At 38.9% G+C, this 17,097-nt stretch overlaps 2 protein-coding genes across 2 annotated transcripts; one reads left to right on the forward strand and one right to left on the reverse strand.

Moving 5' to 3' along the window:
• Positions 1 to 231: 231 nt before the first annotated feature.
• Positions 232 to 1,989, forward strand: LOC137726874 (classical arabinogalactan protein 9-like). The gene is made up of 2 exons (XM_068465827.1): positions 232 to 946; positions 1,607 to 1,989. Exons 1-2 carry the CDS (start codon positions 329 to 331, stop codon positions 1,688 to 1,690), a joined length of 702 nt encoding a protein of 233 aa, XP_068321928.1. The 5' UTR covers positions 232 to 328; the 3' UTR covers positions 1,691 to 1,989.
• An 11,465-nt stretch (positions 1,990 to 13,454) lies between these two features.
• Positions 13,455 to 16,859, reverse strand: LOC137725616 (uncharacterized). The gene is made up of 3 exons (XM_068464369.1): positions 16,133 to 16,859; positions 14,895 to 15,242; positions 13,455 to 14,795 (listed from the first exon to the last, which is right to left on the reverse strand). The coding sequence occupies exons 1-3, from the start codon at positions 16,589 to 16,591 to the stop codon at positions 14,169 to 14,171; spliced, it is 1,434 nt and encodes a 477-aa protein (XP_068320470.1). The 5' UTR covers positions 16,592 to 16,859; the 3' UTR covers positions 13,455 to 14,168.
• Positions 16,860 to 17,097: the final 238 nt, after the last annotated feature.

Here is a 17,097-nt window from a genome sequence, read left to right on the forward strand (position 1 = left end):
TTTTCACCTCTACCAACCGATATGTAATAAACTTCAAACGCACCCAAAACACACAGATCCAACGGTCCAGATGCATTTGGTACCACCACGTGGAAATAATACGCCCTTAAATTACAATTAAGCCAACGAAGGCTGGAACGAGCTTCCCGTTGCTCACGCTTCTAACGAGAAGGGCCTATTTAACCAGTCCCAATTGCTCTCTCTCTCTCCCACTCTAAACCCAAAACTCCATAAGTCGACCGAGTCGACTTACTCATTCATTCTCTCTCTCTCTCTCTCTCTCTCTCTCTCTCTCTCTCTCTCTGTTAATCACACAGAGAGATCAGACATGGATCGCAAGACTTTGTTCTTCCTAGGCTTTGTCTGCATTGTCTTCGCCGGTGTCGGGGGCCAATCTCCCCCCACTACCACTCCTGCTCCCCCCGCCACACCCACAACTCCACCATCCAACAACCAGCCACCACCCTCTCCCCCCGCCAGCACTCCACCTCCCGCATCCACCCCTCCTCCCACGTCAGCTCCTCCTCCCGTTACCACATCACCGCCCCCAGCTACCACGTCTCCGCCTCCATCAACTCCTCCCCCTGTCTCAGCTCCCCCGCCGGCCACCCCACCTCCAGTCAATGCTCCTCCACCCGCAACTCCACCTCCAGCGACTCCTCCACCCGCTACTCCTCCACCAGCAACTCCGCCACCGGCCACACCCCCACCGGCCACACCACCACCAGCCACTCCGCCACCCGCCACTCCACCACCAGCAACACCACCACCGGCCCCTCTTGCGTCTCCTCCAGCTCAGGTACCAGCTCCAGCTCCCACCGTGAAATCTCCAGCTTTGGCGCCTTCTCCCCTCGCACTGGCCCCCGGCCCACCCGCACCGCCAGTCGGAGCTCCAGCGCCGGCCCTCGATTCCGGCGCTCCGGGACCGTCATCTTCAGTTGATCAGGTACTTCTCGCGCTTCTATTTACGTACTCTATGTTTGGAGACAATGGCTAGTCTTGAACGTACGCCGCCGTACGGATCTGAGTGTTCAGTCCCATTTTGTTTACGTTGTTAAAGTTGACGGGCTGGATGGAGGGCGTAGTTTAGGTAAAATCATTGGGATCTTTCTAACGTGAGCTGAGAGTTTGACTTAGACTGTTTTTAACTGGGCTATGGGTCGCTGCCGCGTGGCAACACAGATCAGTCATTAGCTCAAGGCCCTTGATTATAGGGATGTGATATGATCAGTCGCCTACATGGGCAAATTCTTGATCGGTGATTTATTGTGGTATTCATGCATCAACGACCAACATTTTCCGACATGGTATGCATTTTCAAGTTTTTGTTGTCAACATGCCAAACATATTGACCCCCAAAAAGTAACACATGCCAAATTGTATTGATCTTTCCATTTTGCATAAGCGGTTATTAGTTGTCGATAATTGTGATGTTCATTGTTAGATTTCACTCACAAATATCGACGGTTAACAATTTAGTTTAACCACGTATGCCTGATGATCGTTGTCAGAGACGTAGCTAAAACGCACAACTTAATAACTGTCTCACAAATATTGAGGCAATTTATTTCTAATTAGTCTTATGAATTTTGATGTTGACGTGCAGAGCGGAGCAGAGAAGATGTGGTCGATGCAGAAGATGGTAGGGAGCTTCCTGTTTGGGTGGGCTGTCCTCAGCTTGATGCTTTAGATGAGGAGACGATCACCCTCTCTGCCTGCAGGCCTTCAAGTTATATTCTTTTTGTATTTCATCTCTTCTACCATATCTTAATTTGGTTATTTCTTCTTCTTTTGATATTCTTAATATGTTAGCCCATGTTTGAGTGGGACTTGATCACCACTTGTATTTGAATTTTGAACTACATATACGTTACGATTCTGCTCAATTCTTTGGGACATTTTTAGGGGAGCTTTGTATCGATGTCACTGTTGAGAGGGAACTTGTTTTAATTTGTATCGGACCTTATATATACCTATATTCTTTTTTCAGTGCTTTATCTTTTACTTCTATATTTTTGCTACCTACTTCTTTCTGGTCGAAAATTCTATTATGCTCTAAAGCATTTTATTTATACTTTAAAATGTTTGGTCGTTAAATCTTAATTATTATATATTGATCAATCTTTACTCAAAAAGATAAAGTTTTTGGTTATGCAATTGGTGGGCTCAAGGAAAAGCCTGGTAGTGCTTCTGTGGTACTTTTCAGAGATTAAATCTGCTGCACTTAAAAAAGATGTGGCATCTCTGTAGCTCTAATCATTATTTGACACATATTAAATTTATCACAACAAAGTTAAGAAAATATAAGTTTAAAGAAAGGATTTCTCGAAGCAACCTCCCAAGTTCCAGACTTAGGAGTCAACTTTCACGTATATGCATTCGATACATGTATCTGCCCTGGAAGAGGGAAAGGGTCAACACTACTGAGGATCTCCCTCCCTAATCTTAGATAGGTCGTCTGAGGGTTTTCCTCGATTCATTGCTGTGCTTACACAATGGGATGATAGTTTCTCATTTAGAATCTTTAAAAACAAAACTTTGATCAAATGACACATCGCAATATACTAGGCCTTCTAATTCTTTAAGAGTTTTATCTAAAAAATTCACGATATAACTAGGAAGACGTTTCAAATACTACACATGGGTTAAACATTCGAGATTATGCAGGATTATACACAAATGACCATTTTTGGCTCTCTTTTTTGCCCTATGTCTCCTATCGTTATGAGGTCTTCCTCCACTAGGAAGTTTTTTTGGAAAACTTCATTTATTCTTGTGTGGATGGTAGGAATTATTCAGTCACATAGTTTGGGCTCCTAGAATATGGTGCCTTTGGGGCTTTCTATTTGATTGTATCAAAAGGCCCAACGAATTGGGATTTTCTATTGGGTCAAGTCATTTCAGGGCAAGCGGATCCTAAACACGTGTCATTCAATGATTAGGCACACAAAGATGTCACACTTATTTTGAGTGCAGAAGATTTGATACACCAAAACCCTTTTTTTCTACAGGGTAGCACTCTCCCATCATATATCCTCTTGCCTTAGTAGTAGTGAAAGTGAAGATTTGATCTTTAGTCCGTTATTCTAAAAGGTCTTTTGGTGTCTAAGATTGGAATAAATTGGTAACTAGTTCAATTGGATCTTGAATGGAAAAGTGATGTCAACTTTCAAACTTTGTCACAGTTGAAGGTATAAGAGGGATTTTGACCCCGAAACAACAAGATGAAATTGCTTTATTCTTATCCTACCATTTTGTTGAGTTTGAAGGGAGAAGTTTTCTTCAAGTTCTTCTACCTTTTTAAGATGCATTGAGCTACACAGTTATCCCCATTCAAAACCTAGACACCAAATGACCTATAAGAATATTAGCTCGTCTAAAAGTTGATGTGTATGAAGTAATTATGTTCATAAACACTTGAAATGCACGAAAACAAAGTTAAAAAAAAAAAAAGGAAATATTAAAAGTACTTTTATAATTTTAAAATATTGTGATTGAATTCAGTTAGGAGATAGGATTAAATCGCATTGAGTTACATTGGATTGGAGAGGATAACATTAATTCAATGTTTTATTTGGTGCAACACAACGGAGTCTAGGGCATTTGATTGTCAATAGGCAAATTTAACCATTTCACAAGCAGTTCCAGACAAATTAGTCAATTCCAAGATTTACAAAAGTTGATGAGTAGTTATCTATGAAATAAAACTGGCCTTCAAATGAGCTCGCTTCCTTTAGTTGGGCCGTAAGGTTGTATGTCTTCATATAGATTGATGAACAAATATACATGGGTTTTCTTTTAAGAGGTAAGGTCCAATAGCACTCAAGTAATGCTTTTCTGTAGTGCCCCAATTGGCAAGTGAGAAATATTAGATTGTGCATTCGACATGGGAATCATTTTTCGAGAGTTTATACAACCAACGTGAAACTTATATCACAGGGGATTAAGAGCATCTATTTATGTATTTGAGATACGTTATATTCATTTCAAAGGCATTCTTAGACATGCCAAAACATATGTAATTTAATTTTTATTAGAGTACAAGCAACTGATTCTAGCATTCCCCGTCTAATAGATTAATGTTGAAATCAAATTCGCACACCACTATAAAAGGTAAAGATGCATAAATCTGTTTACCTGCAAAATAGTAAACAACCATAATTAACCAAAAATTGGAGGTTTGTGCAAAGGCACTCCGATGGTCAAGTTAGTAAGTAATATTATGAGACTCTAGTAGTAAGCAAGAGAATAAGTATGTGATAATTGAGTTACTAGAGATGAACTTTAGAAGGTGTATTTATACCAATCGAGGTGGAGACCTTTTAGGATAGGAAATCCATTTTAAACCAGGAGTATCCCAAAAAATATCTAGAAAAGTAGATATTGATCCTTTTAGGAGTGTGATTATTTACGGTGTAAGCCAATTCTTAGATTGTAAGGTCTCCAAGAATATAATAAACATGCTTATTGTTTACTAGATTAGGTTTCCGTATCTTGCAGAACAATGATCAATCTCAGCAAAGTCGTTGGACTTCGCCCATTGCTTTGGAAGAGGATGATGGTGGCATTACTCCGTTTATTTAGCTCCATGTAAAGCTATGGAGTCTATGATCGAACTTCTAAGATATTTGTATTCTGACCCACCTTACTCCAGCCTAAATTATGATCTCATAGCTAATATTATAAGTGTTTCTTTTCTTTCCAATTTTAAAGGGGAATAAAATTTGGGAATCTATCTATCCTTCCTTCCATCACCCAAATTATTCCAATGTCACCTCAAATCAATGCCCGGTAGAGCAGGCAATCTTTATGCATGCACACGATTGCCCAATAAATGACTTTGTAGGGATAATGATGCCAACAATAAAGAATGACTCAAAGTCTCTCCAAGGAGAGAGCGAGAGAGAGTATCAACACTTAATTTGCAAACATTGTTGGGGCATTGCATTGCGGTGCGTTGCGTTGGTACACACCACCATAAATTCGACTCCATTTATTTTCTCCAACAAGAAGGGCAAGCAGGTTCCCTTGCCGACACTGCCTTAGATTTTTTACTATTTTATTATAATGATTTATTTATTTTTCTGAGTAAATCTTATCGCACGTACCCATTTATTACATATTGTTGAAGTGCTGAACTTGTCAAACAAATTGAGGGCACCTCCCTAAAATCTGCCCTACTGTAGGCTCAAATTCCATATTAAATCAATGTCATTCAGAGTGCGAGAGACCCAAGCAGATATGTGAAGATTCTTATTTTTTTATTTTGTTTATAAAATGTTTCTCTTACAACGTTGTGGTTAGAAGATGAGATTATGAGACGGACTAAAAGGATAGGAGAAGACCTAGGAAGACTTGAAAATAGACTCTAAGAAAAGACTTGGACTACTTGGATCTAACAAAAGAAATGACACAAAACCAAGCGCAATGACATTCTACTATTCATATAGCTGACCCTACTTAGTGGGATAATGCTTTGTTGTTGTTCATAAATGTTCCTGTTTTAACCCTTTTTTTTCCCTTATATTTTGCTAAATTGGCACATGTGAATTTGGTAGTTGTACACTTGAGTGTTGAAGATTAGCTGCTGATATACCAAAACTTCAGGAATTATAGATAGTGTACGTGACAGTAGTTTCATATTTGAAGTTATTGAGAAATGATCAAGGTGCATGTTTTTTAAGCTTCCCTATAGCATTTGATTCCTCTTTACACAAGTATGGAAATATATATTGATTTCACGATGCGATACTATGCTTCACTCTAATTCACAGTAAGAAAGATTTGAATTTGGAGTGCAAAAAGACAGGTACAATTTTTTTTACCAACTAATAGTGTATCTCACATATTCAAATATGGATGTAAAGTGCTCCATTCGTAAAATTATGAGCCACATTTGCCTACAAGTCAATTCTCGTTATCTCAAAGATTCATTTGGTAGATGGCTTCTCCTAATATATTGAGGAACTCACGAAATTCTCACTTTTTTTGACAGGTTGAGGATCTTGAAAACCCTTTTATTGGAGGTCGATGTTTATGTCATATTTTATGCACGTCTCAAGTAATCAGATCAAAGAACTTAATTATTATGTTTTAAATAAGTGGTAGATTTTTTTTTGGTAATGACCATGAATTGTCCCCACACCCAAAGGATGAGACTAATTTTCACTCGAGGTTTGACTTGCCTCTAGCCACAAAGTGCTCTCAGCTGGTTTCGAACTCCCGTTAGAAAGGCACTAGGGAATCTGCCAATCGCACCACACCTTGTGGTTTAAATAAGTGGTAGATTGTCTCAGTAAATTGGGCATGCGTTTTCAATGCATTACATCTAAAATTCAAACCCTCTTTCTTCCTTAATTTAGATCGTTTATAATAAAAACAAAGTTTATGACCGTTGCTATCATCTTAAAAGTCCGAAATTAATAAACCCTAACTCCATAAGGAGATAATCCAAGGGACTTGGAAGTCAAAGTTTCAAACCATATCTTCCCAAGAATCGAAACTTGGGTTACGCACTAATTTCATTGCTTGTTTTACAGCCTTTTGTCAGCACATGGTTGTTGGAATGGGAATAGAAATTCCATTTCCTTGATATAATATTCAGTCTTGAATGTGCTTTCTTGAGAATGGTAGTTTAGCAAATTGGAGATTGAAAATCCCATTTTTCAAGTCAAATTTAGTAATTAAACCGTATTAGTGATATCCTAGGAAAGGAGAAGGAAACATATAAGCTTGTATTAAAAAAATGATTAGGCATATAACGCTTTACTGCAGTGACGGAAAACAATCATGCTTATACATTCAGATGCAAGTTTGATTGCCACCGATTTTCCTTCCTCTTAACTAAGGCCATATCCAATGATGGAGAGCTAAATGTAGCCTTGGCTATGTTTCAGCCCTTTAAAAAAATTAATATTTTAAAAATTATTTTAAGGTTAAAGTTTTCATCTCCAACCATGTAGAGCTATATTTTATTCCCTCTCATGTTTTATTATTATTTTTTAGCCAAACATAGTCCATACTGGAGCTATACGTTGCTTGCCTTGGTACCAAGCTTAAGTTGATTCTTTTAGCCCGATTTCCTTTAGCGCTTTGGTTGGAGACTAATTTTGTCAATTTTAGGACTAAATCTTGCCTATAACTCCTGGCTGGAGATGACCTAACAATTTAACACATTAACATTTTTTTTTAAATAGAAAAAAAATTGATTAGATGCCGTTCCCTATTATAAAAATATTTGGAGACAAATATTTAATTCTAAGGAACATAGTTGTATAATCCTAAGTTTTACCAAACTCAGTAGAACCCTACTTCCCAGTCCCCAGACAGCTTAGACCAGCCATAAAATGTTTTGACTCACAAACTAGTGGATCTCCCCCTAGTGAATTAATTTAAGAGAGTTTTAACGAAATATTTTCGATACTGTTTACTTTAACAAAACAAGATATTTTTACTCTAAAAAGTCACTCCTGATACTATTCACTTACAACACATTTTTGTTTTTCATTTATTTTCCTTTAATTTAACACGACCCTCAATATAATAAGCATTAAACCATAGGCTTGAAAAATGGACTAGATGGTGTGATTTAGTGGTGTTGTAGAGTATTTTATGTAAGAAAATACTACGCTTCTTATAGGGTATGATTCTTTTTTACAAATAAATTAAAGTTTGATATGTACAAAATTTTTTTTGTTTTGAAATTTTAGTGAGTCATTTTTGCGTATGTATTAGATTATGATTTGCATGAGTCAAGAAGTCTCTCTTATTATATATCCTTGTTTACCTCTTGAAGTCTTAGACTGATGTAGGCCAAAAGATTGAGTTATTTTAATGTTTAATCAACAAAAATAATTAGATAATTGGCATTTCACGAATTAAAAGTTATTTGTCATTGTTAATGTCCTGAAAGTTTTTGTTTTGAACTTTTTAAAATTATTTGAGTTAACGTACTTTTGATTTGCCGTGTCAATTTTAGATACTAAGACATTGCCTAAAAGTATGAAAATAACATTTAGAAATTTTACATACAACAAAAACACCTCGGAATTTGGGTGAGAGGCGTGGAAACTTTGCACACGGGTTTTAGAGGTTTTAGGAAGTTTTGATATTTGTTTTAAGCCAACTTATACAATTGTATTAATCATCTTTATTCATATTATCAATCAAAGTTTAAAGATTTTCTTTACAATTTTGTGGATCTGGATACTCTCGAATTTTCGACCCATCTATCGTAAATTTTGTTACATCATAGAGCTTCGTGGATTCGAACCCAAAAAGAAATATGTACATATATAAGGGAAAAACATTGAATTTGATGAAAAATCATAACATCTCTGGTTTTTTGGTATCTTAATTTGGATAACCATAGAGCCACAACTAACTTATTTGGATGGCCCCAATGAATTAGTTAATCAAGCACATAGCTTAATTGTGACCCATAAATAATAGAACAAGTTTTTCAAAGTAAATCTGCATTTGAAAGATAAGAGAAGGAAAGGGACAATTAATAGGATGGCTAAATGTTGGGTGCCAGCTACCTATTGGAGATTATTGATGGTAATGCTGCAATTATCCCCTAAATTATAGTATACATCACACAAAAAATTGGTTGAATTTGTATTGCTATTAGCTTCCTAATAAACAGTTTCAATTGATCAATATACAAAGCTTAAAAAGAATTCCTGGTTTACACCAAATGTAAACAAATAAATAAAAATCAAGAAAATTATTTGGTACTAAACGCGGTTGCAATTGTTGCAGCGTCCTTCTTGCTTGTATCCCCTTACCACTGGTTGTTGTTGTTTAGACGTTTTGCTAGTTGTTTGCCTTTAAGTGGGCTCTTCTTGTAATCTTGATTTTTATCTTGTTAATAGAATTCCAGTTCTCCATAAAATAAAATAAAATAAAATAAACTAGGGTAGAATTGGAATGCACTAACATGTTTAGGTAAGTAAATTTGGATATGAGTAAATTGAGATGATGGCCAAATAGATGAGATGAATCATATGCTGTTAAAATAGAGGGAATTCCAATTACCCAAAAGGAGTGAACTCAAGGCTCAAGGTACTTGTCCCATAGGTTGTTTTTATTTTGTGGTTTGTAATACACAACTCTAGTTAAAAAGCTATTACAAAACCACACGTGTCCCTGTGATTCAAATATGTTGTGAGTTGTCACTTAGTACTATGGTTTATTGATATTTCTCTTCACTTATAATTAGAAGGTCTTAGGTTCGATTATCGCCAAAGATGAATTTTAACCACATTATTGCTAGCCAATTGTGATGTTAAGTGTAATAACCCGTCCCCAATTATTATGATTTTATAAAGTGAATTTACGAAAATGCCCTTCAAGGTAAGTGCATTGACTTTGTTGACTGCCTTGTCGAGTTACGTAAAATTCATTTTCTTGGCGTATCCTCGTAGTACTCGTCACTACGAATGTGTGGGCGTAAACGGAACGTGATTTGGAGTTATAACGAAGGACATATTAACATTTAAATTCGGGGGCATTTTAGTAAATTGGTTATTTTCTAGAAAGCTCCAAAATTTTGGAGCCTAATCCGGACAGCCACGTGTGTGGCCCAGATTTAAAGAGGTGGAGATGAAATATAAAGGAGAGAAAGAAGGGGCGGAACGCCCATTCAGAAAGAAGAAGAGAAGATGCTGGCTAATGAGAGTAGGAGCAAAAGAGGGGAAAGGAGAGAGGGAGGATGCAGCCAACCTGGAGCCCACACGACCCGGTTCCTGACCCGATGCTCGACCCAGTCTTCTTCACCATTTTCCGTCGAGATTTCGGCCGAAATTTGACAAATTACACAGACGCTCCTCTTATAATCAACTCCACGACCCTTCTTCTTCCTTTTAAACTCAAGATTCGATGTGCTTTCATCCAATTTGGTGAAGAACGACGTTGGGTGCACCGAGGGTTACGTGGCTGCGATCCGCCACTTCTGAAGTAAATCCCGTCAACCACCACCACCATTAGACTCCTCTTGAGTTCAGGAATGAAGCCTAGGGGTTTGTTGTGGCGTTGGAGTGAGTTTGGAGGTTGAATGAAAAAGCACCCTTTATAGGGTTTCTGGCGGGTTTGGATGAAATTGGGACATTTCCCAGCCAAATTGGCTTTAGTCACAGGTATGAAAGTTGCTATATTCACTGAGATATTCATTTCTGTGAAGTTTGAGGATTTTTAGAAATAGTTGAATTTTTCGGCGAGTCGGGGCGGTCGACTGCCACTTGCGGCGGCGCGTGGGGCGAGACGTCCCCTGACTTTCCTAGGCTAAATTTGAATACCCTGATTCCATTGGTGATGTCCAATTGACAAATTTTCGTCATTTGAACATAGTTCCATTAAGGTTTGCCGCTTGATTATTATAGCAATCAACGATCCGACCATTGGATCGTCACCAAACTTTGATACGTTATAATACGTAATATTTGAGAATATAAGAAACTTATGGATCAGGAATTTGATATATAGATCTTCCCGAATAGAATATGTAAGTTATATGTTCTAATGATAAGAATTCTAAGACATAAGTTGATAATTGTTCTAGGCACCGATCGGTCGTGACACCTTGATGTTTGTGCTAGGGAGTTGTAGTGCAGACTCCAGGTGAGTGGGCTTTTGGTTTTCTATATATACATATATATGTTTTCTATTTTCCTAGAAATTGTTTTAAATGGATTTATGTTTTTAAATGCCATGTCAATTGCATTACATTTTAGTATATGCATTAGTATAGATATGCATATTATTGCATGATGTTGCGGACGCCCAGGTAAACTTCAGGTGAGTACATATTGATGTTAGTGGTTGCATTGGTTATAGTTATACGTAGAGACATGTAGAGCTCATTATCCTGCATCCCGGTGTTAGTGCTCCCACCCATGGCCAGGGCACAGTCCTTCACGCAATGTTCACCTTCTGCACCGTACGCTCACCTTGGATTCAAGTTTGGTGCACAGCCCTGTCGTACAGACCACATTAGGTGGTTTTGGCTAGTAGGTGACCTGCAATTATTCGCACAGCCTTCACGTGATCGTAGCACTTGAGCGTACTTATTTATACCCAGCCATGTCGTACGGACCACATTAGGTGGTTCCGACTCATGTGCAGGAATTGGTTAATGAGCTATGGGTTCAGCCATACAGGTCACGTTAGGTGACTCCGGCTGACATATCATTTTACATTGATTTATTTCACCTAGTTTACTTATTTCATTGCTAAGGTACTTGATATGGCATATACTCGGTTTTCACTACTCGCGAGCATGATTTCTATATACGTATGTATTATTATTTTCTGGAAAATTATACGGGTTTTACGACGAGGGGTTATAAAGTTTTCAAAAGGTTTTTATTAAAACTTTATCTTCAGGCCTACTCACCTTTGTTTTTTGCCCCTCCAGGTTTTAGCTGCTGAAAGTTCGTATCGACGAGGATTCTTTGCAAATCTCAGTATATGTGGCTACCTCTGAGGGTATGATCCTTATCCACACTACTGTACTTTACTTATGCTCTGACATCACGTGTGAAATGGGTTCATCCCCGCTCACAGCGCACTCTTGTCTTTAGGTACTTTTAGGTTTAAATTTATTCACATTTTCCACATCACTATACTTTATAGCTTCGTCACCCTCCCGGTGTTGACTAGCACAACTTGATTTGGAGTCCTAATGGACATTCCAGGTCGGGATGTGTCATTAAGCCCACCCCCCTATCCCCTTAGTATAGATACTATCCTTTGTTAATATATATATGTTGTGAGTTTTACTTTTGGGATTAGTCCAGGTGGTGTGAGTTTTACTTTTGGGATTAGTTCAGGTTTTTCATATGTTTTTCAACTACGCATACAAAGAAACACACTTTTATAGGGTGCATGAAATACAAGTATAATTTCAATCAAACATTTTAGGGTTACTTACATTTTACACTTTTTAAGTTTTAAGCGATTTTCAAAATGAGTCACGAGCTTTTAATTTTCTCATGCTGCATTATAAAGTTTTGAAAATTTTTATGAGGTCAACCAATTTTACTATTTAATCATTCATTAAATTGATAACCTGACGTTATTAATCTTTAAACTGTCATATCTTTCTCCATCTCTCTACTAACTCAATCATATGAATAAGTGCAACACTCAAAAGTTGCTACTTTGCTAGCTACTTGTTCTAGACATAGAACAAAGGTAAAAACCAAAAGGGTAAATAGGCATATTGACGTTGATGCATGTCATATGTATTTTTATAATGTGTGGAGCCTATTCTATAAAAGGTTACTCCTCCTCTGCTATGCCAAACGAACCAAGCATAACAAAACAAAAACAAAAAGACTCACTTCTCTCGTCTCATCGATTGCCAGACTTTGACCATTAAGAAACATCATGATGCGGTGGATCCTTCAACCTTAGGTGGGGCAACTTTGCAATCAAGAGAGCAATTGAAGGAAGTGATCACACCTTTTTTTTTTCATGCATATTTCTTTGTTTTTAGTATTACGGTCTAGTGATATTTTTCTTCATTTATAAGTAAAAGGTCTTAGGTTCGGTTCTCGCTAAAAGGGAATTTGAACTACATTATTACTAGACTATTGTGAGGCTTAGCCCACTCTCTCACCCCCTTATTGTAGATAATATCATTTATTAAAAAAAAAAAAAAAAGTTTCAAAATCCATTAAATTTTTATTGCAAAATCTTAATTGTTGATTTTTTGAATCACTCAATCATAGAAGAAAAATAAATATTTTTGACCTTCCAATCAAACCAAAATCCAGAAACAAAATTACTTTGAAAGATAAAAAGGGACGAAAATCATTTTCCAAAACTAAACCAGAAAGACAATCACTTTAAACAAAAAATAAAAAAGACAGTGCCTCCAAAGGGAAAATTAATACAGAAAGGGAAAGCGAGGAGGTTATCACATGGGGTTAAGGACTTTGCTTCACCCCAGTGAGAGTGCCTTGCTGTAATCATATTCTAGCAAGCATTGCAGCAAACGATGCAAACCCAACTGCCTTCCTAACTCTCAGTCTCCGTGTCTGTTTAATTTGGTGGGCTTCTGACGGTCAATGCATGGTTTAAAAAATCATATTCCCCATTAAAGTTGCAGAGACCCACGCCAGTTGGAGCCTTCTTCAATCTTCATCACTTGGGGGCAGGACCGCAGGGGGAAGAAGCACCAAGTGACCAACAAAAACCCTAGATGCTGTCAAGCACCATTGAAATCTATAGATCAAGCCATCCATGGAGATAATCTCGTATCATCATCGTCGATTATATACATTTATGTGTCTGTCTGTTTCATGTAATAAGAAAATCGAAAAAATCTATCTTATTATTCGTTCTGTACATGCATGTGTTTATCTCCTCGTACCCATTAGTATTTGCCAAAAGACCTCACTGCTACAAAGAATACCAAAAAGAAGTTGGAAGGAATATAGACATTAACAAATTCTAAAGCTTTTCAATTGCAGAATTTATGTAGAAACCGGAGAAAGAAAAGGATGGTGATTCCTATATATTCATGAACATTAAATACTTGATGGGCACTGACAAAGTGTCAGTGCCAGAAAATACAACTGGAGACCCATATCTTGGTTTCACCAGTTAATGATAAAGAAATGAAAATTCAACTCATACCCCCTGAAAAACATCTGTTTTCCTTTTACCTTAGGTACAACTTCTGCATCCATCACACAACCACAAAGATTAACACACCCAAAAACAGTAAACACTATCGAACTAACAGGATTAAGCTTCAAACTCCATGCCAGAAATGGGCAATCTCCTTGTATCGCCGCTCCTGGATTTGACGTAAGATAATTAGTGGAATTATCCCAGGTTAATGGTTCTGCTGTACCCAAGCTTCGCCACCTTCCCTCATGCACCGAAGGTAAACTAAAACTTAACCTCCTTTTGCTCTATCCCCAGCTGGAAAAATCGAGCTCCAACACCTTTGTTGGATTCTGCACTGAGAGTATAAAGATTCATTCAGGCCGAAGTGAACCCTCCGAATAATTATGCTCTATTTACAGATTAAGAGGTATAAAACCAAGGTCCAAAAACGCGACGCAACTCCTACTTTGTAAACTTCTAAGGTGTTAGCTGATTTAAACTCGCTACCAGTATAAACAATTGCCCTAATTAACTGCACCCCCTTCTTATTAGACTTCCATTTTCCAGGTCAGGCTATCAACATTAGCATTATGTTCTTTCTCCAGCGCAGCAACTTTGGCCCGATGTGCTGCTACTGCAATCCCACCACCCTTTCCCCTTTCATCATGAGGAAGCTCGCACGCTTCACTGATTGTCCCTGATCTCAAGTCAGCTGGGGGGATGAAGCAATCCATTGACAAGCCTGGAACATTAAATGCAACCTCCTCGATGGTCCAAGCTTCTTCCATCTTTGTTTTGGTATGGCTCATTGCCATTTCACCGAACCTGAAAAGGGTTACCACGGAACGCCCTGAATGTGCAATCATGATTCCTTCAACAGGCCTGTAATCATCCAGGAATGAATTGATTGTGGTTTCCCAGTAAACGGCATCACCACCATTGGATTGGATGCGAGTCAGATGCGAATCCTCTATATGAACAAGAAGCCCTGTTTTCTGGCTGAAGTAACCAAACAAAACATGCCTTATGATCTCTGCAGGGCCTTCACTCCTGGCCTTCAGAGTCTGAGGATTAGCACAAAGCTTGAGGATGAAGCAATCCTCACCATTGATCCTCCTCTCTCCTATACATCTTGCATTGGTAAACATACTAGCTGTAGATCTTGGATCTAGACCCTGAAAAAAAAAAAAAATTCCAAAAACAATTATGAGCAACCTGGATGACTAATTTTATGGACAACAGAAAGAAGCACTAATAAGCGCACAAAACTTCACCTGAAGTGCCCGACGCAAGGGTCTCACGGGTCCCTTCGCAGTATGAGCACCAAGCCACGGCGTGTGCCTCCAGACAAGCTTCCCATTGCAGCCAGCATGAACCTTGCTTCCCCCCACTGCAAGCTCCACGTACCACATGTCCGGATTCATCTGCCAGAGAACAAACCCACCCGACTCGGCACATCTAGAAGCATTTCTGGTCTTCATCACCTTAGTAGCCGTTTCAAACTCAGAAGCTACCATCCTAACCTTTCCCATCGCATAAGCATTTTTGATCGAGTTCTGCAGTTTCTGTCCACCAGAAGCCGCTGTGTACTGCTGCAGTATATACTGGGCAGAGGAAGCTTCCTGCAAAGATATCACACATAAAAACCAACCCAACATCTACAATCTCAAATCAAATTACCGTAATTTTTCGCAATCAAATCTGAATCTGAAGTGCAATCTAAAGAAAAATCTTCTACAATAAAATTACTAGCTGTCATGATCTGTTAGGTTGGTGAGAAAATGTCAAAACAAAGGTACGATTCAAAATAAATTTTTTGTCAGTATCTGGAAAATTAGAAAATACTTCAACAAGACAGTTAATCCCATCGGCCTGCCGAGCTCAAACTTTCAGCAACATGTAACGGCTGCTTAAGATTCATTTGGCTCTGATTTTCTCACTTAACTTTCTCGCTTGCCAAACAGCAAGGGACCGAGATTGAAGAAGGTAACTAAAAAAACAATCACCAACGTCTACATCACAGTTGAGAAGTTGGAGAACACCCAATTTTTAAAAAGGATTAAACAAATAAGGACTCTGGATGCAAATCGTAACCATCCAATCATGTTCTTCAAATATACGCAAAGCATGGAGAAATAAAATAATCAGTGGAAATCTATACCGTAAGAAGCAAATCATACCCATTGCAAAGAACGAACCAAACATTTTTTTTTTCTTGGGAGAAAAAGGCAAAAAGAATCCAACCATTTTTGTAAAATAAATCCAAAACCCAAAACCCAACTCTTATAATCTTTGTCGCAGGCGAAATTTATCCAAATTCAAAATACCACCACCGCAGTCCGCAGCAAAATCAAAATGCATGAAATCAATTTTATTTCGTAAAATCAAATGCAACCCCAAACTTTTTTTGTTGCTATTTTACAGTTGCCATCTCAGAAGAAACAAAGTCCGGAAAAAAAATGGCCCAAAGCTAGAGAGAGAAAGTTGGAGAGAGAGAGAGTGAGAGACTGACGATGGGAGTGTCCTTGATGCTTAGATGGGGGAATGGGTCGGAGGTGCTGACGTGGAGGGGGGCGAGAGGAGCGCCCATGACTCCAAGCAGCAGCCTCAGATCAGACCTCTTGTTGTTGTTATGCGCGACGGAGCTAACGGAGGGAGTCCGCGAGAGTTGCCCTCGCATCCACTGGCCCAAACCCGACCCGACCCGCTTCGAATCCCCGAGTTCCCCACCGTCCGGATCCGGACCCTCCATCACCGGCCTCAGACTCCCGGATCTCCCAATCAACGCGTCCGGCTGGGCCACCAGCTGGCCGCCGTACCCATTTCCGTGATGGTTCTGCTTCTTCCTCCGGAGCAGACCCGTCATGGGCGACCCGGACCGGGCCGGGCTGCTGGCGCCCGACCGCGACGGGCTGAGACCCCTAACCACCTCGTCCTTGAGAGCAGAGAAGAAGCCTTGTTTCTTCTCCATTTTTGGGTTTCTGAAAGTCCTGATTCCTCCTGCCCCGGTTTTTCCTCGACACAAGAAAGTCGAGCGGCGGCTGAGATTTTGTGGAATCAAAGGAAATGGGTTGGGAGGAGTGAGCAGAGAGAAAGAAGAGGGCTAGAGAGAGTGTAGAGTGCTGGGGGTTGTTAAAGAAGGAGAAGAGTGTGAGTAGTAGCGAGAGTGAGACTGGTTCTTCATTTCATAGAGAGAGAGAGAGAGAAGGAAAAGTGGGTAACTGAGGCTTTCGCGAGCAAAAACGTCTTCAGGATTGTGACATTTGGTGGGACTGTGGGAAGGACCCACAGTGATTTTACTTTGTTTTCTTAATTTTTAATTAGGGGAAAAAGAGATCCTTTTCTACCTTAATTAATTGTCCATATTTTCTCAATTTGTAAACTACCGGATTGGCCCCCCACTCAACTGATATAACAGCAACAATAAATTTTCATTTCTTATCTTGTAAATTTGTAAATGTAAAATTATGTGATGGA

This window comes from Pyrus communis, chromosome 2 (genome assembly GCF_963583255.1).
Source record: "Pyrus communis chromosome 2, drPyrComm1.1, whole genome shotgun sequence".
Taxonomy (NCBI): Eukaryota; Viridiplantae; Streptophyta; class Magnoliopsida; order Rosales; family Rosaceae; genus Pyrus; species Pyrus communis.